Raw genomic sequence first — 17,916 nt, 5'->3', positions numbered from 1 at the left:
GCGGAGGGAGGGGCACTTCTTGGAATCTAAACCTGACGGATGGATGTGCAGACGGATCCACTTGTAACCCATCCATAGGATATGTGGTAACCACGGATGGATGTGCAGACGGATCCACTTGTAACCCATCCATAGGATATGTGGTTACCAGGGATCGGTTGCCCATGGACCTGTTACCATCACAATGGCTGACTGTGTGATGTTTTCCATTTGTCTGTGAAAACCCATTTCGATCATAGATCCTTCAAAAATTATAAATTTGACTCTTTCAAAGCACCGCCTAAAGAGTTATTATTTCAGCAAGATTCGGAAAGTTATGTATGATCACTAAATTATTGAAGGGTAACTTGTATTGTATAATTATTGACTATAATTGTTTGGAAACAATAATTACATTATATGCACTGAATTCTAAATTTAAATTAAATAAGAACATTTCAGCAAGATATAATATTACACTTAAAATGTTTGGCCAACACGGTACTGACCAATAAGGACAGACATTTCAAAATTAGAAAACGCTTCACAGAATTTGAGAGAAAGAAGCGTAACTGACGTTTCCATTCTTGATTCGGGAAAAACCTTTTCTAACTTAGCCTCTATCAGACATTGTGCCATACTTGTTTTGTACACCATGCTTATATTTAAACAGGCAGACAAATGACGATAATTAAACAGAAATTAGTTAAATCAACATTTCGGAGAATACCGCATGTCCAAGATATCAGTAGGTATACGTCATGAACATTTCAAGTCTGCAGCGTAGCACAGAAAACAAGTACCTCTATATATCTGCATCTTTTGTGCCCGAATGTTCTTATCCATGCTAACGATTATGTCCTGGCAAGATTGTTTAACGATGATTGATGGTCTTTGCAGTTAACATTGTCAGTTCCTAAACTTCTACTGATACTTGCGGACCGTTCAAGTCTGATCTCACCGCTTCATACAATCAGGCAATTTACGCAGATAGATCTGTCTGCTGCACGTTTTTGAATGTTTTAGACACGGCTGTTGAGTGTTTTAGACATGGCTGTTGAGTGTTTTAGACACGGCTTTTGAATTTCGGTTGACAACTTGTGAATGTAATAACACAACATAACTCATGTTAACATTTTGAATTTCATGGCTACGTCCGGTTTGACTCGCTTTTTATTTTCCGCATCTCTTCTTCCGGATCACCTGTTACATGAAGTTAATGGGAAATCTAATATAATGGTAATTTAAAATAGTTTCAGCTATTATGTATAGATGCTTGTTTTCAAAGTGCACTTCGTACGACAAATCCACGGACGCTAGAGCGGATTCGCATAACCAAAGCAACCGAAACTTTCAATTGAGCCTATGAACGAAAGTCGCATCTGATTGGTTGTTGAATGTGATGGAACAGCCCGATGTAGCCATAGAATATGAAATGGTGCCTAGAGGTAGTGTTGTGTTATTCCACTTGAATTGTCAAGTTGAAGTACATAGGATGTGATCTGGAAATATTATGTGCGTATCGCCGATAGACCCCTACAACCAAACATAACTAAAGTGCAAGGAAAAATATCAGTAAGTGTCTAATGTGTACACTTATTTATTGCTTACAGATGACTGTGTCACTTGCATGATTTTATGAAGAGCTTGACGAGGTGATACCGTAACTCTAACCGTCCATCACTACATGTTTGGGAGATGATTTAGTGGGCTATTTTCATTGTTACTGCAATGGTTTGGACTTTTGGGAGATGATTTAGTGGGCTATTTTCATTGTTACTGCAATGGTTTGGACTTTTGGGAGATGATTTAGTGGGCTATTTTCATTGTTACTGCAATGGTTTGGACTTTTCATGTATCAGTAGTTTCTTGTTTGCGTGCAAGACATCTCACCGCCAAAAAATGCGACAAGTGTCGATTGTTTAAATTGTTATTCCGTATTAGTTTCTTCATGCTGATCCGATATTCCAATGTAAACGCATCCCTTAAGAGTACATAAATACGGTATCGCCGTAATTTTATGATCATACACGTTTCGCACATTCTGATGTATTGTATTACATACATAACAAATGAGCTTAATTGCTTTTTACCCAAAATCATTCTTGGCATTTAAATAAAACTCTTCTTATAAATAAAACTAAAGCAAGGATATACTTGTGCAATGGAAATGAATGTAAGTACATCCAAGGAAGGGCTATTCAACAATACAAGTTTCCTGAAGAATAAGAAAATCTTGTATGGAGCTATTACCTTTCTGTTGATAGCAGTTATTGGATTAAGTATCGCCCTTATAGTCGTTGTTCAAAACAAAATGACTTCTGACACCGATTTAAAAAGAGTTGAGAAAAACACTGCCACCCAAAAGTCCTTGGATATTCCCGAGTGCATAACACACGAAGGATCACCAACCCCTCTGTTGGATAGAGCTAACTGCATTCTGGATTCGTACCCTTTGATTGATGGGTAAGTCAATTATGACATACGTTTATGCTTATATAAGGGTTAAACGAATACTTTTATGCCGTTTATAATAGAAGTGTAACAAAAAATTACTATATCCCATCATATGCAAAGATGATTCACCTGTTGAGAAAACAACACAATGACCATCAATCTTAATTACATACATACATACATACATACATACATACATACATACATACATACATACATACATGCATACATAGAGAGAGAGCGGGGGGAAATAATGATGGACTATTGATGGGCAATTGATCAAGTTCGCAAAAAAGATGCTGGAGAAATGTATAGGTCCAATCAACGACACATACCACTGTGCAGTTTGGGACGGTCTGCTTTAGATCTAATGACAAGAAATCTAAAATCCCGACGCAAACGAAATTTATGTAATGTTCACCCTAACCATTCTGGTCATAAAAATCCCCCCCCCCCCGACTGTTAATATTTCTCTTGACATCAGCAGCAAGTAAGCATTATTTATTATGACTAAATATACAAATGCTATGGTGAATTACAGTTCATGTAAGTGCACGGGTCCGATTAGAGTTCGTGAGTGTGGTAGAGATCGACCAAGATAATTGTTAATACTGACAGAAAACCAAATTAAATTTATAACTAATCTAGCACTTTCGACTCTCATTCAGTCTTTGTCAAGGGAAAAACACGACAACCAATAAACACAACATAAAATCGTGCAAGATACATGTACTTCTTTACTTGACCGATAAGTGTGTGTGTGTGTGTGTGTGTGTGTGTGTATATATATATATATATTAATTAAAAATAACATGGTATTTAAAGTGTTCGTATAAAGCAGTGATACCAATACTATTGGTATCTCAAATTGTGATCCGCCCATGGTGGAATAATACGTGAATATAACCATTCTCGCGAACGTCTGCAGTTGATTCTAGATCAATGATCATATTCCACACATTAGTAGTTAGTGACATATGAAAATAACGATACAAAGTATTAATAATCCACGTTTTCCAAATTAATGTTTTATGGTACACATTTTCAGCACAGTCGTTTCTGTTTTAGCTGTTCCCTTTCCCCTCCCTATGCATAACGGACAAACTATGCAGAAATGTGGAGTGAGAGAGAAAAGGAATCTGTGCTGGATTAAAACCTTGAAATAGAAGTTATACCAAGTAACCTACAAGAATATGGTTCCTCGTAACGATATGCGTGCACTTTATTTGGGATCTATCTACAGTGATACAAAGTTGCAAACTATGTCGACATTATACGGTACATTTCTCGGTTACGTGGTACACACACCGTGATGTATTTAATGTTTTGTTGTTGTTGTTGTATCTTAAGTATACTATACTGTTCTAAAAATCGATTAATATTGATTAGATATGAAAATGTCAAAAAGTCCCCCCCCCTCTAAAAGCTATGAAATGATGAGAGTAGAGGATTTTCGTTCGTGTCATTCCACAAAGTCTCTGGACGTATCAATAATTGTAAAAGTTAAGTCAAACAGACCAAAGGATGGGAGAGAGAGAGAGAGAGAGAGAGAGAGAGAGAGAGAGAGAGAGAGAGAGTTTATGGTCGGTGGTACTGTTGCGAAAGCAGAATAATTACTTAGATCAACTGCAAATATATTAAAATATATAAATTACTCCTTGCTGGATCGTCATTTCTATTCCACATTAATTTCCATGCGCTGGTACTTGAATTGTTTAGCATTCATGCGAATGGCGTATTTAACCATGTTTTGTAGTGCTCTACTTTTATCATTAAAACCATTTTTCGTGTTTAAATCATAAATGTGTATTATGTTGATTTAATCAATGTGAAGAAAAACTGAAACTAAAAAAAAGAAGAAAACAATGAACTTATCCATATGCAAAGGTGATTGTGAATAGCCACAAAATGCATAGAACTACATTTCGTAGCGGAAACGATAGTGGATGTGAGGAGTCCATTCACTCGGTCAATACACATCTGCTTGTAGTAAACCTTAACAACTCCGTTCAAAGGGCAAGTATATGTATTTGTATGTGATATAAATAAAATCTCTGTACAGCATGTACGCTGTATCAATGATACACCACTCGTTGTATAAATGTTTCATTAAGAGGAAACTCAGTGCCGTCGTTTCCTTTTAATGAAAAATGTATACATTTCGTGGTATATCATTGATACAGCGTACATACTATATATATATATATATATATATATATATATATATATATATATATATATATATATATATATATAGAGAGAGAGAGAGAGAGAGAGAGAGAGAGAGAGAGAGAAACACATACACATAGAGGTTTCTTCTATATTAGATATGTTGCTGTGTTACTTTTAGAATCTTTGATATTGGTGTCTTTATCAAAGCAGCATGTTGATATATAGTTTGTTTACGTTTTTGTGTTTGAAGATTGGGTTATTCCTTTCAAACACGGGATTCATATATCTCCAAAAGGCTTGACTAGTTTTGCGGACTTGTTGCACCGGCGTTTATCGTGCTTGTATCCTTTATAACTTATCTTGGAAGGAAACGATCTCTCATATATTCAGTGCATTAGTAACGACTGTCTTTGCTATTTAATTTCTAAAATCCTCCGTGTTTCAATCAATGGCGAAGGGTATACATTTTCAAGAGAAACTCATTATTACAGACAGAAATAAAACTGTTCAAGCACCGAATTTGTATGCTACCATAATCATAATCATGTCTCAAAACGATGGAAAACTCAGTCACTGGTTAGTGTCGATTGCAGTTACCAGAACAGAGTGCAAACATGCCAACATTTTCTCGTCTATTTATGTTGCTTGGCGAGGTCCGATGAATCATTATGTCCTCTTCCGACAGCCATACAACCTAATCAGTGTATACAGTTTAAATCCGCGCAAGACATATACAAGCGATCCGTTCATTTTCGTATAAAAACAGTTATTTTTTGTCACAATAAACAACGTGGAGCAAACTCTCTGTCTCTGTCTCTCTCTCTGTGTCTGTCTGTCTGTCTGCCTGTCTGTCTCTATATATATATAGGCTATGTGTGTGTGTGTGTGAATGGTGCTGTCAAAAAATATTATAAAATTTTTGAACTTCTTTTTTCTATGTAGCAATACAGTCGTTAATCCCATTATCACATAATGGAGAAGGAAATCCATACAAATCGAAGGGATATGCCTTAAAACTATAATGAAAAGGATATATATATATATATATATATATATATATATATATATATATATATATATATATATATATATATAAGTGTGTGTATTTGTTTTATATTTTGAGCTAAACTTTTGTGAGTATAAATTTTACCTATCTTTCTTTTGTCATACATTCGAAGACTAAAATTTTAGTTCAAGGCTTTGAATCGTATTGTTTCTGGAAGCAAGCCTGTTTACAATTTGATGGCACTTGCCATCAAAGGTTGGATTTACGAAATAGGTCGAGGAAAATCTGTAAATAAGGATTTGGAACACAATAATACATTTTTATTTCATAGTAGTCTTTTGTAGTCTATGATCAGGGTTTGTGTTCAGTTATGTTTGGGGAGGAATTATTTATTTAAATGTTACATATGTATTACAAACTGCTCATTGATTTTTTTTTAATACTAAAACCTTCATTTGGATTATTGAGAACTCATTCATAGACGTTATTGGCTATATCATTGTGGCACATCAGGAGATTGAAGACTTCTGGAATTCATTCGGAACATTATATACTTTTGGACTTGTGATATGATATTTAAAATTATCTGGATTGTAATTCTGTGTATTTTAAATTTCCACTTTGCATTATAAGGAAATACATTATCTATTGATTATAACTTGTTTTTGTTTTTTCGCTTTTTTCCGTTCCATAGTTTTAGAGCTAGAATCGTAAATATTTTAGGTTACGCAGAGTTGTCAGCATTTAGAAAATCCAGCTCGTTAAGAAACGTGACGCTTCCAGTTTCGATGTCTAATCAAAAAGCGTAGATATATTTCAGTGGGCGAAAAATGATATATCGTCACAGTGGCGATGTGACTTTAGTCGCCACTGAGGCCATACCGTATTTGAAACTATTTTACTACATCTTTTACCATTTAGGATTTTATCTGCCTTTCCAGTTATGATATTTATCTTTCTCACGTATGCTGTTCAATGCTGTATTTCCATTTTTTAGGTTTATTTAGTATTTCTTCTTTATCTGCTTATTCTTTCTTTCACTCTCTTCATTTGTTTCTCTCCGCTAGGATAAGCTTACAATGTGTGAAGACTGCATATGTTCAAGTATAAATTTATTAAATGATGAGGTGCCAAGAAGTAAAGACTAAACACAAACTATTAACTAAAAGTAGGTTTAAACATTAACATATTTATGATTAGTTTTTCCACATTAATAATGCAAATTGTCAGTGACAACTTACATGGCTTGTTGCTATTCAATATTCTGTGTCACATACACGTGCTCGGTAGACACTACAGCAAACGGTACACACCTTTAAGAAAAAGTCTTAAAATTGCTTACGTGGCGATCTTAACTCTAAGCAGTTATAATCATGTTTGAAAACGATAAAGAAATTGGGCTTTCATGAGTGTTGACTGCGAACCGACATTACTTAATAATCGAAGTTTGTATGCAGCGTCTGTCACCGAAGAAGACCGCAAGCTTGACAGGGCTATATACAATGTATTTCAGAATTGAATGGTGACATCAATATAAAAATTGTTACAAGTAAATTAAAAATCAATAAAGTAGTTTTTAAAGATGTTACGCTCTGAAGTCTGTCGGATGCATTTGCTCTGTGATGTTTGCTCAGTACCTACACACTAACAAGTTTCACTGTGTCAATCCGAACAAGAAATGTGTTTACTAAAATAAGCATATTTTCATTTAGAATGAAAATAACTCATTACATTTGATAAAATGCACAATTTCAAAGATTTCATGTGGAAATTAAATTTATAAAATGTCGCTGTCCTAACATAATCGTATACATTTCGATATGCTTTGTATCGATGTACCTAGTAATGCAGGTGTTAAATCGAACTGGCAAAGAATATAGAACACGTTAAGTGTATTCGACGATTTTGCTGTTATACGTACATAATAAATAGATATTCTTTGCTTCTTGGAGTTTGCTTTAAGGAAATATTTCACTTAGGAAGTGGAAATATTTTGTTTTGTCTCTGTTGTTAGAAAAATATTTTCCCTTCACTCATGCTCTATTTCATTAGGTCTACTAAATTATAGATATTGAGTGCATGCTATTATATTCGACTACCTCAGACAGACAGACAATTACGATGTTCACGATAACATACATTTCAATAACAGGTATAATTTATACATTGGATTTATAAGACACTAAATGTATAACAGAATATTTATCAGTACATTTACTATCTAGAGACAAGTTCACGAAAAGCAATATTGGCAAATTGTCAAGACAAACAATGTGCGCCAAGTTATACATTACACATGACACTTCAAAAGTACGAACATGAACACAGCAAATCACAAAACCCGTTTTACAGGGTTGTTGGTTTTTGGTGTAATATGAGACCCATACACGGCATGGCATGTTTTAATATTGGCAAAATCATTATGAAATATTAAAGACCAAAGCCTTTCACCCAGTGTCCAGACAATATTTTGACATTTGCAAACAATATATTATCAGCATTATTACAAAATAAGTCGTAACTCTCTAATGCAAATACTTCCTTAAACATGCTTTTAAATAATATTGATGATTAAATACATCATTTACTGAAATAAAATACACTGTTTAAAGCTAAATATTTTCAAAAAAACGTTCAGTTGAACTTAATCTTGTATTCAACGGCACCTCGATTTGACTGCTACTGTTTGGCTCCAAACGAATGCAGATTTTTAAAAACAAAACAACTTAGTTTAAATGTCACATGAAATTTGCAAAACTAGATTATACAAGGGTGATGAATCTGACGCCTCAGAGCAGTTTTAAGCTGGTAAATTTTTATGAGTGTAATTTTAAAAATTATATTTTCTTATGAGCCTAAATTATAAATGTTTCTGAGAACATTTAATACTCTGATTCCTAAAGGAATTCGAAAATTTGATGGAATCACAAGGGAACTTAAATTCAGATGACGTAGACTGCAACAACACAAATTTCTTGCAGTCATCTTCCATTTTCATGTAACTGGCGCTGCGGAGCAACTAGAGGTTCTTGTTTTTGTTGAGACCCAGAAGAATGCTGAAATATCCAACAAAGTGCAAACTAAAACACTCGAATGATATAAGATAATAATGATAATATAAGTCTAATTTATTCAAAACTTCTTTCAATATTTGAATATTTAGTACAGAATTTTGGTAGAATTTGGGAGACGAAAAACTAATCGAATTTGGTGAGACAAAAAGCTGATCGAAAGGAAGCAATATATTGCGTCAATCTGATTCGACCAAAGTTTTAAACTAACTTTAATGCAATGACGAAAGGCTGCCAATGCTTTCTATCATTATAATACATACAATTGGTTTGAATCTCTAGGTTCATATGTATATGACAGAACAAACATATTTATAGAATGCTGAGAAAATATGAACAAATGCAGAACTCCCTTAATCCTTAGGTGCAGCATCCGTCTTAGCGACCTTTACGTTTATTTTAATTTTCATCTACCCTCTCCAGTCGCGCTTAAGTAGGTTGAGAGAAATTTATAAACAATTGTACACACTTATATATCAGCTAAAATAAATTCGAAAATGTAATAGCCTGCAATAACGCATACTAGCACGCGTGCGCGCAAAATCTCACGCAGTTTGGATTACGAGTATATCCCAGTAGTGAAGACTTAGTACTTACGTCACCTCGTAGACAAAGTGTGAAAGTGAAGACTTAGTACTTACGTCACCTCGTAGACAAATGAAATCATTTTCAATCGTGCAACATAATTATGTGAGATATTTGTGTCATTTTTTATCCTATATTCTTATGTCTATCTGACGCTGCGTCAATTTATATTTTCAGGACCATTTCTTATCCTTTTTTCAGTGCGTCCACCGATTGTTTTAAAACTATTTTTGTATCTTCGTGTTCTCACATCCTTAGAATTCCTGAAAAAAGCCGTCTTCATGATCGTGACCTTTACAGGAAGGTCAATATTGAAACTTGACATAGAAAAAGGTTTTACAACAAATATCAACAAAAGAAATCAATGGAGAAATAAAGTGTTCAAGACTCAACTCAGTCACTTATAAATATGCCTAGAGATAATTTAAAATATGGCTGTCATGGACGGGAATTAAACCCGAATTGTCTATCTCAAAGAAAATGGACAACAATTTGCGGACCATGCATTCTTTGTCATGAAAGTTGAAAACTACTTGAATATAATATATCATATAATTCTTTACAATTTTGTTTAAGGTCTGAGCTTGACGATGGAAATGTTACTGGAGACATATAATTATCTGTTTATTAAAGCCACTTATTGCAAGCTTTATAATATACTTTCGATTTTTCGTGGAATGAAAAATAAATCCCAACATGAGAACCATGTAAAACAAGAGTGAACATGCTCTGTTATGAAGTGGCTTTGCGCCATTGCGGAACCACATAAGGTAGTAAAAAGGCACGGTGCAGTATACTATCTGCTGACAGTAAAACGAATACTGATTGGTTAGGAAAACTTCCAGGACCAGATTAAGTGTCTAATGGAACTGTACCATTTCATGTCTATGTGCAGAGATTTTGAATAAGACAAACTTCGCTTCCGAAGAAGGGTAAGGTTGGCAAAATGACATCCCTGAACCCTTTAAAAACGCTACGGTTGCAATAAGGCAAGAAATGGTCCATTACAAAATCTTACATTTGGTCAACAAATAATTGCTAAATGCCCCCTAACCCTAACCCGTAAAATGTACCATCAATATAGCATTTATAAATATTTAGATGAACGCTTCCGTCCAATAACTTTGATAAGAGTTGCTGCATACTTGAATGATGTTAACTTTAATTGTGCAAGTTCTCTTTTAGCCTGTTAAATAACATAGTATGCAAATTCCGGCAGACGTCTGCATATTGTGGTGTTTCAATAGTCCCCTTACTTCACGGAAATAAGTCTACGTAGCTATATTTTGAAGATACATAAGCACAAAAAATCGTGTTACGGTGATCAGATACATTTCGGACCTTAAATAAAAACCTAACGAGCTGTCCGAAGATTAAAAATTGAACATATTATCATGTGCATATGACACAATGGTACTGACCACAAGAAAGTCCAGTAAAAATCTCTTGACCGATTATAAAACGAAATATAACAAACGACTCCTAGGACTAAGAACTCAAAGGATTTTATTGTGTCCAATGACGCAATTCACATTTCTAAGTTCTATTTAACCATATAGATATCTGTACAGTATTGAATATGCATTCCATTTTCATCAACTATTTGATCTGCTTTCTTCATTATTCATGTTATTTTATCCAGCCATAACGATCTCTCCTGGAGATACGAAAATCATGCTGATAACAAGGTGTATTCCGTCGACCTTAACACTGACCTCACAAAGATTTGGAACGTTTCACACACCGATATTCCGAGGCTGAGAAAAGGGAAACTTGGTGCACAGGTAAAACAATGTAAACCAGAAATCTTTGTAAACATTCAAGATGTAAAATCATTCCTTTTTTAATATTAAATATACACCTTTTCAATCCGTTGAAGTACTTTCTTGACTGTCCTTACACCTTCATCCATCAATTTTTTCTACGCCCAGTTTGATACATTTTGTCTTGATTGTTGAAAAGACATATGTAAAGAATTTAGGACCGCAATGTAGACCATAGAAGACTTAATACATTTAATACATTATTATTATTATTATTCAGTAATAAGTAAGACGAAACATCACAGATTTCTTTTTTTGCAATATACTTTCATAAGATTTACTAACTAAAGCTAATGGCGTATATTTCTTATATATACTTTAGGAAAGATAGCAGATGCTCAAAGTGTAACCCGCTGAACCGAGTTGTTGCATTTGTTTTTCATGTTAATGATAATTTTCAGTTCTGGTCATGCTATGTGGAATGTTCTTCACAGTACAAGGACGCAGTGCACAAGTCACTGAATCAGCTCGACACTATCAAGAAGTTTGTACACAGATACCCGGATGTATTCCAGTTTGTCACATCGGCTCAAGGTATAATAGCATCATGGGGTTTATAAGAAAACTAATGCGAAGCAGCACGGAGAGAGTAAGATGGTTGAAACGAAAGACTTGAATGATTTGTAAATTTTACGAGAAAAAACTAGATGATGTATGTGTGTGTCAATATTCCATTTTGATGCAGATCATTCATCTTTGATATTTCTTATTTAATTATTTATTTTTCTTATTCAGATTAAATTTAATTTTTATTAGTCATTGTAATGTTATTTGTTATTGAAGAATAACTGCAGAAGGCGTTCTATAGTATTTATTAAATACAAGACATCAATACAGCTTGGAAGGGGAGTAAAGTCTGCTCTGAGCGTATATTTCCCATGGAACATAAACCCTAGTGAATGTATAACATAAACCAGCTGTTGGTGTGTATCAGTTCTAATCCAGTGTGGAATATCTGATTACTTTTATCGTCATGTGATATTTCAAAGCTATTTAGATTAAGGGTTACACTACATCTCCCTTCCTGAGAAGTTTACATTAAAACGAAACGTGATCTGATGACCGCATTTCTAAACAAGCTACATCAGCTTCATTTTTTACAAGTTCAGTCTCTCAGGGGTTTTGACAATCTTCCCGAACGTGTAAAATATCCGTTTTGACTGGTTGGCACTGCTTTGCTTTCATCTTAGTCAGTCAAAGTATCAGGGTCTGAAGCAGTCACTTTGAGAGGCTCCGATAATGTGGTAGGCTTGGGAATTAAATTTCTCCTATTACGCCGTATCTCTCCCTCGTCAGTTGCTACCATGTATGAACGAGGTTATTGTTGTTGTTGTAGGGTTTAACGCCATTTTTCAGCACACGATAGGCTATTCATGGCGGCCAGTATTAATGGTGGAGGAAGAACCCGGGAAAACCCCGGAAAGAACCACCGACCCTCGAGAAGCTACTGGTAAGCTTTCTCACATACCCACATATGAACGAGGTGTATATGCCTCAGATTTAATTATCCCTGAAGAAAATTGATCTTTAATCCATACTTTATTCCCTACCTGAAGGTTTTTCATATTTCGGGCGCGATGTCGACGATAATAATTTCTTTTTTGAGTTTGCTTTTGATAGTTTTCCGATTTCTTCAGTTTCAGTAAATCTGGCCATTTCGGCTCTAAGTTGTTTGGTGCCATTGGCAAAGTAGTTTGTAATTTTCTTCCCATCAGTAGTTCAGCAGGGCTGTATCCATTTGGTAATGGTGTTGCGCGATATGTCAAAAGAGCTATGTAAGGGTCGTTTGCTTTTTTAAGTATTCTTTTAATTGTTTGAACAGCTCTTTCGGCGAGACCATTGCTCTGTGGATATTTTGGACTACTTGTAATATGTCTGAATCCATAACTTATCGCAAAATCTTTGAGCATTGCGGATGTGTATTGCGGACCGTTATCTGAAACTAATACTTCTGGTATACAGTGTCGCGCAAAGATTGATTTGAGATGATTGACAATTGCTTTTGAACCTTTGCCTTGCAATTTTGCTATTTCGATATATCGTGAGAAATAATCAATCACCAAGAGACATGTTTGACCATTCAGTTCAAACAAGTCTGAAGCGACTCTTTACCAGGGTCGACTTGGAAATTCATTTGGTATCATTGGTTCAGCTTGATCTCTTGAGTTTTCGATGCAGTTTTGGCAAGACTTTACCAAGTGTTCTAGCTGAGTACTTAGTCCTTTCCACCAAACTGACGTTTAGGCGCGTTCGCGGCATTTAACTATGCCTTGGTGACCATCGTGAATTCTCTCAAGGATTTCTCTTTGAAGTCATTCTGGTACGACCAGGCGTGTACCTTTCATTAAAAGATCATTTTGAATTGTAAATTCACCTCTATCTTCCCAGTACGATTGAAGTTTTCCGTCAATAGCGGATTTCTCTGGCCACCCTTTTTCACAGAATTGTACAAGTTGTTTGCAAATCGAATCATTTCGATATTCAGACTTTATTTGTTCAAGTCGAGTATTTAATGCAGGCAAATTGCTAACTACGAAATCAATGTAGGCGTTAGTTTGAGCCTGAAATTCTATGTCACTCTCAGAGTAATAAGTTAAAGGTGCTCTGGATAGAGCATCAGCAGTTAATAGATTTTTGCCAGCAACATGAACTATACAAAAGTTGAATCTCATCAAACGCATTCTAAAGCGTTGAATTCTAGGGGGTAAATCTCCCAAGATTTTTGTGCTCATTAGTGGTACTAATGGCTTATGGTCAGTTTCAAGTTTGAATTGTGACCCAATTAAATAGCTGCTGAAGCGTTCACAAGCCCAAGCGATTGCAAGGGCCTCTTTTTCTATTTGAGCATAGCGTTGCTCAGTTTCTGACATACCTCGTGATGCGAACGCCATCGGTCTCAGAGTGCTACCGTGCTTCTGCCGTGGCACAGCACCTAGTCCAAATGAAGATGCATCTGCAGATACAACTATTTATCTGTTTGGATCATAATGTGCTAAAGTTGGTAAAGATGTCATTTCTTGCTTGATGTCTCTAAAAGCTTGTTCTTGATCTGGACCCAAAGTCCACGAGTTTTTACCTTTCAAAAGCTCACGTAATGGTTTTGATTTTTCTGCCAAATTTGGACTAAATTTGCCAAGCTGATTTGTCATACCGAGAAATCGTCGCATATCTGTTACGCATTTCGGTGTTTCCATTTCAGTTATAGCTTTGACTTTTTCTGGATCAGGTCGGCAACCATTTTCGTCAACAACATGCTCAAGGAACCTTATGGATGGTCTCGAAAATTCACACTTTTCAGCGTTCAAAGTGACGCCGGCCCTTTGTACTGATTTCATGACCATTTCTAGTCTTTCGTCATGCTGTTTCTGCGTTTCCCCCAAAACAAGAACATCGTCCTTGTGACAGAGTGTTCCGTCAAGTCGCTCCAGAGTTTCTGACATCCTTTTCTGAAAAAATTCAGTCGCAGAACTGATTCCGAATGGAAGGCGATTAAAATAAAACCTACCAAAGGAGTAATGAAAGTGAATCTTCTGACAGGTTTATCTGCCAAAAGCCTGAGTTTGCATCAAGTTTGGTGAAAACTTTGCACCTGCTAGTTTTGCAAGGGATTCTTCAACTGATGGTAGTGGGTGGTTTTCTCTTTTAACCGATTCATTCAGTTTTGTTAGATCCACGCAAATTCTTACCGTACCATTTGGTTTCGGAACAACAACCATTGCCGCACACCACTCAGTGGGCTCATCTACTTTTGAAATAACACCATTTTTTTCCATTCTATCCAACTCCTCTTGAACTTTATTCAATAAAGGGATAGGAACCTTTCTTGGGGTAGATAAGGCATAAGGTTTGGCATTTTTGTCCAGAGTTATGTTGTAGAACCATTTTGTTTTCCCTAGACCTTTAAACAAATTTGGAAATTTCTCGCGATAATCCCTATCTAAGTTTATGGATTTATCGTGAATTTTGCTTCCATTTTGTGAGTTTTTATCTGAGGCATTTACTGAGGATATATTTACCTGTTCAATAATCTTGAGAGCCTGAATTGCGGGCCAGCCCAAGAGTGTCTGATTCAGTCCCTTTACAATAAATATGTCTTGTAAACTGAATGCTTTGTTCAATTCCAGTCCACATGGAAATTTTCCCAGCACTTTAAGTTCAGAGTTTCCAGGTCCATACAGTTTTCGATCAGACTTTGATAGTTTTTGGTCTCCGATTTTTCGTAAATCCATCTCAGGAATTACAGTCACATCAGCTCCAGTATCAATCTTGAATACAAGTGAAGTGTTGTTCAATCTCACACGCGTTATCCACGGATGACCTTCTTTGTGCTAATAGTCCCTAGAAATCCAGATTCCGCTCTAGATTATGTTGTGGTAACTGTTGACTTTGACAGACAGCATTTTGCATAGTGTCCTCTTTTCTTACACTTATGGCATTCTGCTTCTTTTGCTGGACATTTGCCTCGAGAATGATTACCTTTTTTTCCACATCTCATGCATCCTTTTCTGCTGACATTATTTTGTTGAACATTTGGGATTTTATGTTTCTGTTTCCCATATTTCAGTGAAGATGATTTTACTGCATCCATTTCAGACATTCGTTCTCCACTTGCTCGTATCGTTGTTTGTTGCTTTTTCACAGCCTCATTTTGTCGAGCTTGACTAATGGCTGACTCTAGAGTTAGATTTGCATTTAACTGCAATTTTTCTGACAGTTTTGAATCTCGCAGTCCAACTACAAGTCGGTCTCTGATCATTTCATCATGTAGTGGCCCGAAATTACAATTATCTGCTAACACATAGATAGCTGTAACAAAACTGTTCACTGTTTCTCCCTCTTCCTGTTTTCTTTGATTAAATTTTGCCCTTTCAAAAATTACATTCCTCTTTGGAATGAAATATCGCATGAATCTACCTGTCACGGGCTTCCACTTCTTTTGATCTTCCACTGTCAGGCTGAACGAAGACAAAATGTCATCAGCCTCACTTCCCATGGAATAAATCAAGGTATTCACTTGAATTTCTTCCTTTTTTTCACTTAGTCCAGACGCTTGACGAAAGCGTTCAAAGCGCTGAAACCACTTTTTCCCATGTTTCAGGTCTCGAAAAGTCAAATTTGTCCGGATTTGTAAATTGAAATGAAGCCATTTTCAACTCTGATAATTTCAATCCTGTGTTTTTACCGCTGCCTCCATGTAATGTTATTTGTTCTCCACCAGTCTCTTCGGAGGCGTGGGTTCGTATCCCACCGCTGCCACCATGTAATATTATTTGTTATTGTGTTATTGAAGAATTATTGCAGAAGGCTTTATATAGCATTTATTAAATACAAGACATCAATACAGCTTGGAAAGGGCCTGAGCGTATATTTCCCATGGAACTTAAACCCTAGTGAACGTATAACATAAACCAGCTGTTGGTGAGTATCAGTTCTAGTCCAGTGTGGACTAGTCATGCGTTTGTTAAAATATGTGTACACGCTCAAATTCCGACATAAAATATTATGAGTTTCTTTTGAAATTATTTGATTTTCCAAATCATGATAGTTGTGCCATTTCTTTGTTTTCTTTGGGTTTTGAACGTTGTGCTGGTAGGAACGTTTCATGCCAGGAAATCATGTTAATCATTTCCATTTATTATTAAACAAAATGTGTTCATTGCGATGGTCATTAAGGGAGCTATATTAATTTGAAAATATTACGAGATGGAGAAGCTGAAGCGCCCAAATCGCTTTTACGAACGCCTTTATATAGTGTTCACGAATTTAGTTCTTCTTCCTAAATAATTAGTATATTCTTAGCAATATATCAGTGCTGTATTTTGTTATGTTTTCAATGCATCTCAATAGATGAATCTTATATAATAGCCAATCTAAAAACAACCAATAAAAAACAGCCAATCTAAAATCAGCCAATCTAAAATCAGCCAATCTAAAAACAGACAATCTAAAATCAGTCAATCAAAAAACAGACAATCTAAAATCAGCCAATCTAAAAACAGACAATCTAAAATCAGCCAATCTAAAAACAGCCAAATTGCAGCTTGAGTCAAAGTCTTTTGCTGCGTGATACTATTTTCCTTGCACACGTCAGTTTGTCTTTCTTTAGTCAACATTAATTCTTAATGGTTTGCAATTTCATTCTTTTTAATTTCAACAGGAATTCTGGATGCATTCAAAGGCGGTAAGATTGGCAGTCTAGTTGGTTTGGAAGGTGGTCACTCCATCGACAGCAGCCTGGCCAATCTCAGGATGTTCTATGACCTTGGTGTCCGATACATGACTGTAACCCATAGCTGTAATACACCATGGTAAACCTCGCATACTTCTACTCTCTCTCAAACCTTCTCTTTATTGGGTCATTTTCTCTTACTCCCAATACAAAGCGTGCTCTGTCGCCTTCTTTCCTTGTCAATTAAGGATTTGCTTCTCATGTTGTTATTCTAATGTAATCTTCATGTCTCGCAGTCTTTCTACGCTTTAGACATAATATAATGACCGCTCCGGTGGCCTAGTGGTTAGAGCGTCCGCCTCGGATGCGGGAGGTCGTGGGTTCGATCCCCGGTCGAGCCATACCAAAGACTTACAACCTGGTACTAATAGCTGCCTCGCTTGGCGCCCAGCATTAAGAGGTTTGTGTTATGACTGGTCGGCCTGGTGTCAGGATAATGTGACTGGGTGGGACATCATGCTACATGTCTGTGGCATGATGCCCCAATGCTTGAAATCACTGTAAACTGTCACACTTATATAGACCAAACATGGCAAGATTTTTGGAACTCCTCCACAAAAGGTAAAAATCACCATGAAACCCAAAAAACGTAGA

General features: G+C 35.9%; 1 protein-coding gene across 1 annotated transcript in view; it reads left to right on the top strand.

Annotated features, from left to right (window-relative positions):
- Nucleotides 1-1,447: 1,447 nt before the first annotated feature.
- The window catches only part of LOC149776079 (dipeptidase 1-like), a 31,547-nt gene continuing 15,078 nt past the window's right edge, over nt 1,448-17,916 (top strand). The window contains exons 1-4 of the mRNA XM_089942342.1: nt 1,448-2,445; nt 10,913-11,054; nt 11,495-11,627; nt 17,251-17,401. Coding sequence (XP_089798468.1) covers nt 2,144-2,445; nt 10,913-11,054; nt 11,495-11,627; nt 17,251-17,401 — 728 coding nt within the window. The 5' untranslated portion in view covers nt 1,448-2,143. The remainder of the gene's footprint in view (nt 2,446-10,912; nt 11,055-11,494; nt 11,628-17,250; nt 17,402-17,916) is intronic.

Source organism: Sinohyriopsis cumingii, chromosome 18 (genome assembly GCF_028554795.1).
Source record: "Sinohyriopsis cumingii isolate HCF-2022 chromosome 18, ASM2855479v2, whole genome shotgun sequence".
NCBI classification, from domain to species: domain Eukaryota; kingdom Metazoa; phylum Mollusca; class Bivalvia; order Unionida; family Unionidae; genus Sinohyriopsis; species Sinohyriopsis cumingii.
The sequence above is the reverse complement of the archived record's forward strand: the minus strand, read 5'-3'. Positions and strand labels throughout refer to the sequence as shown.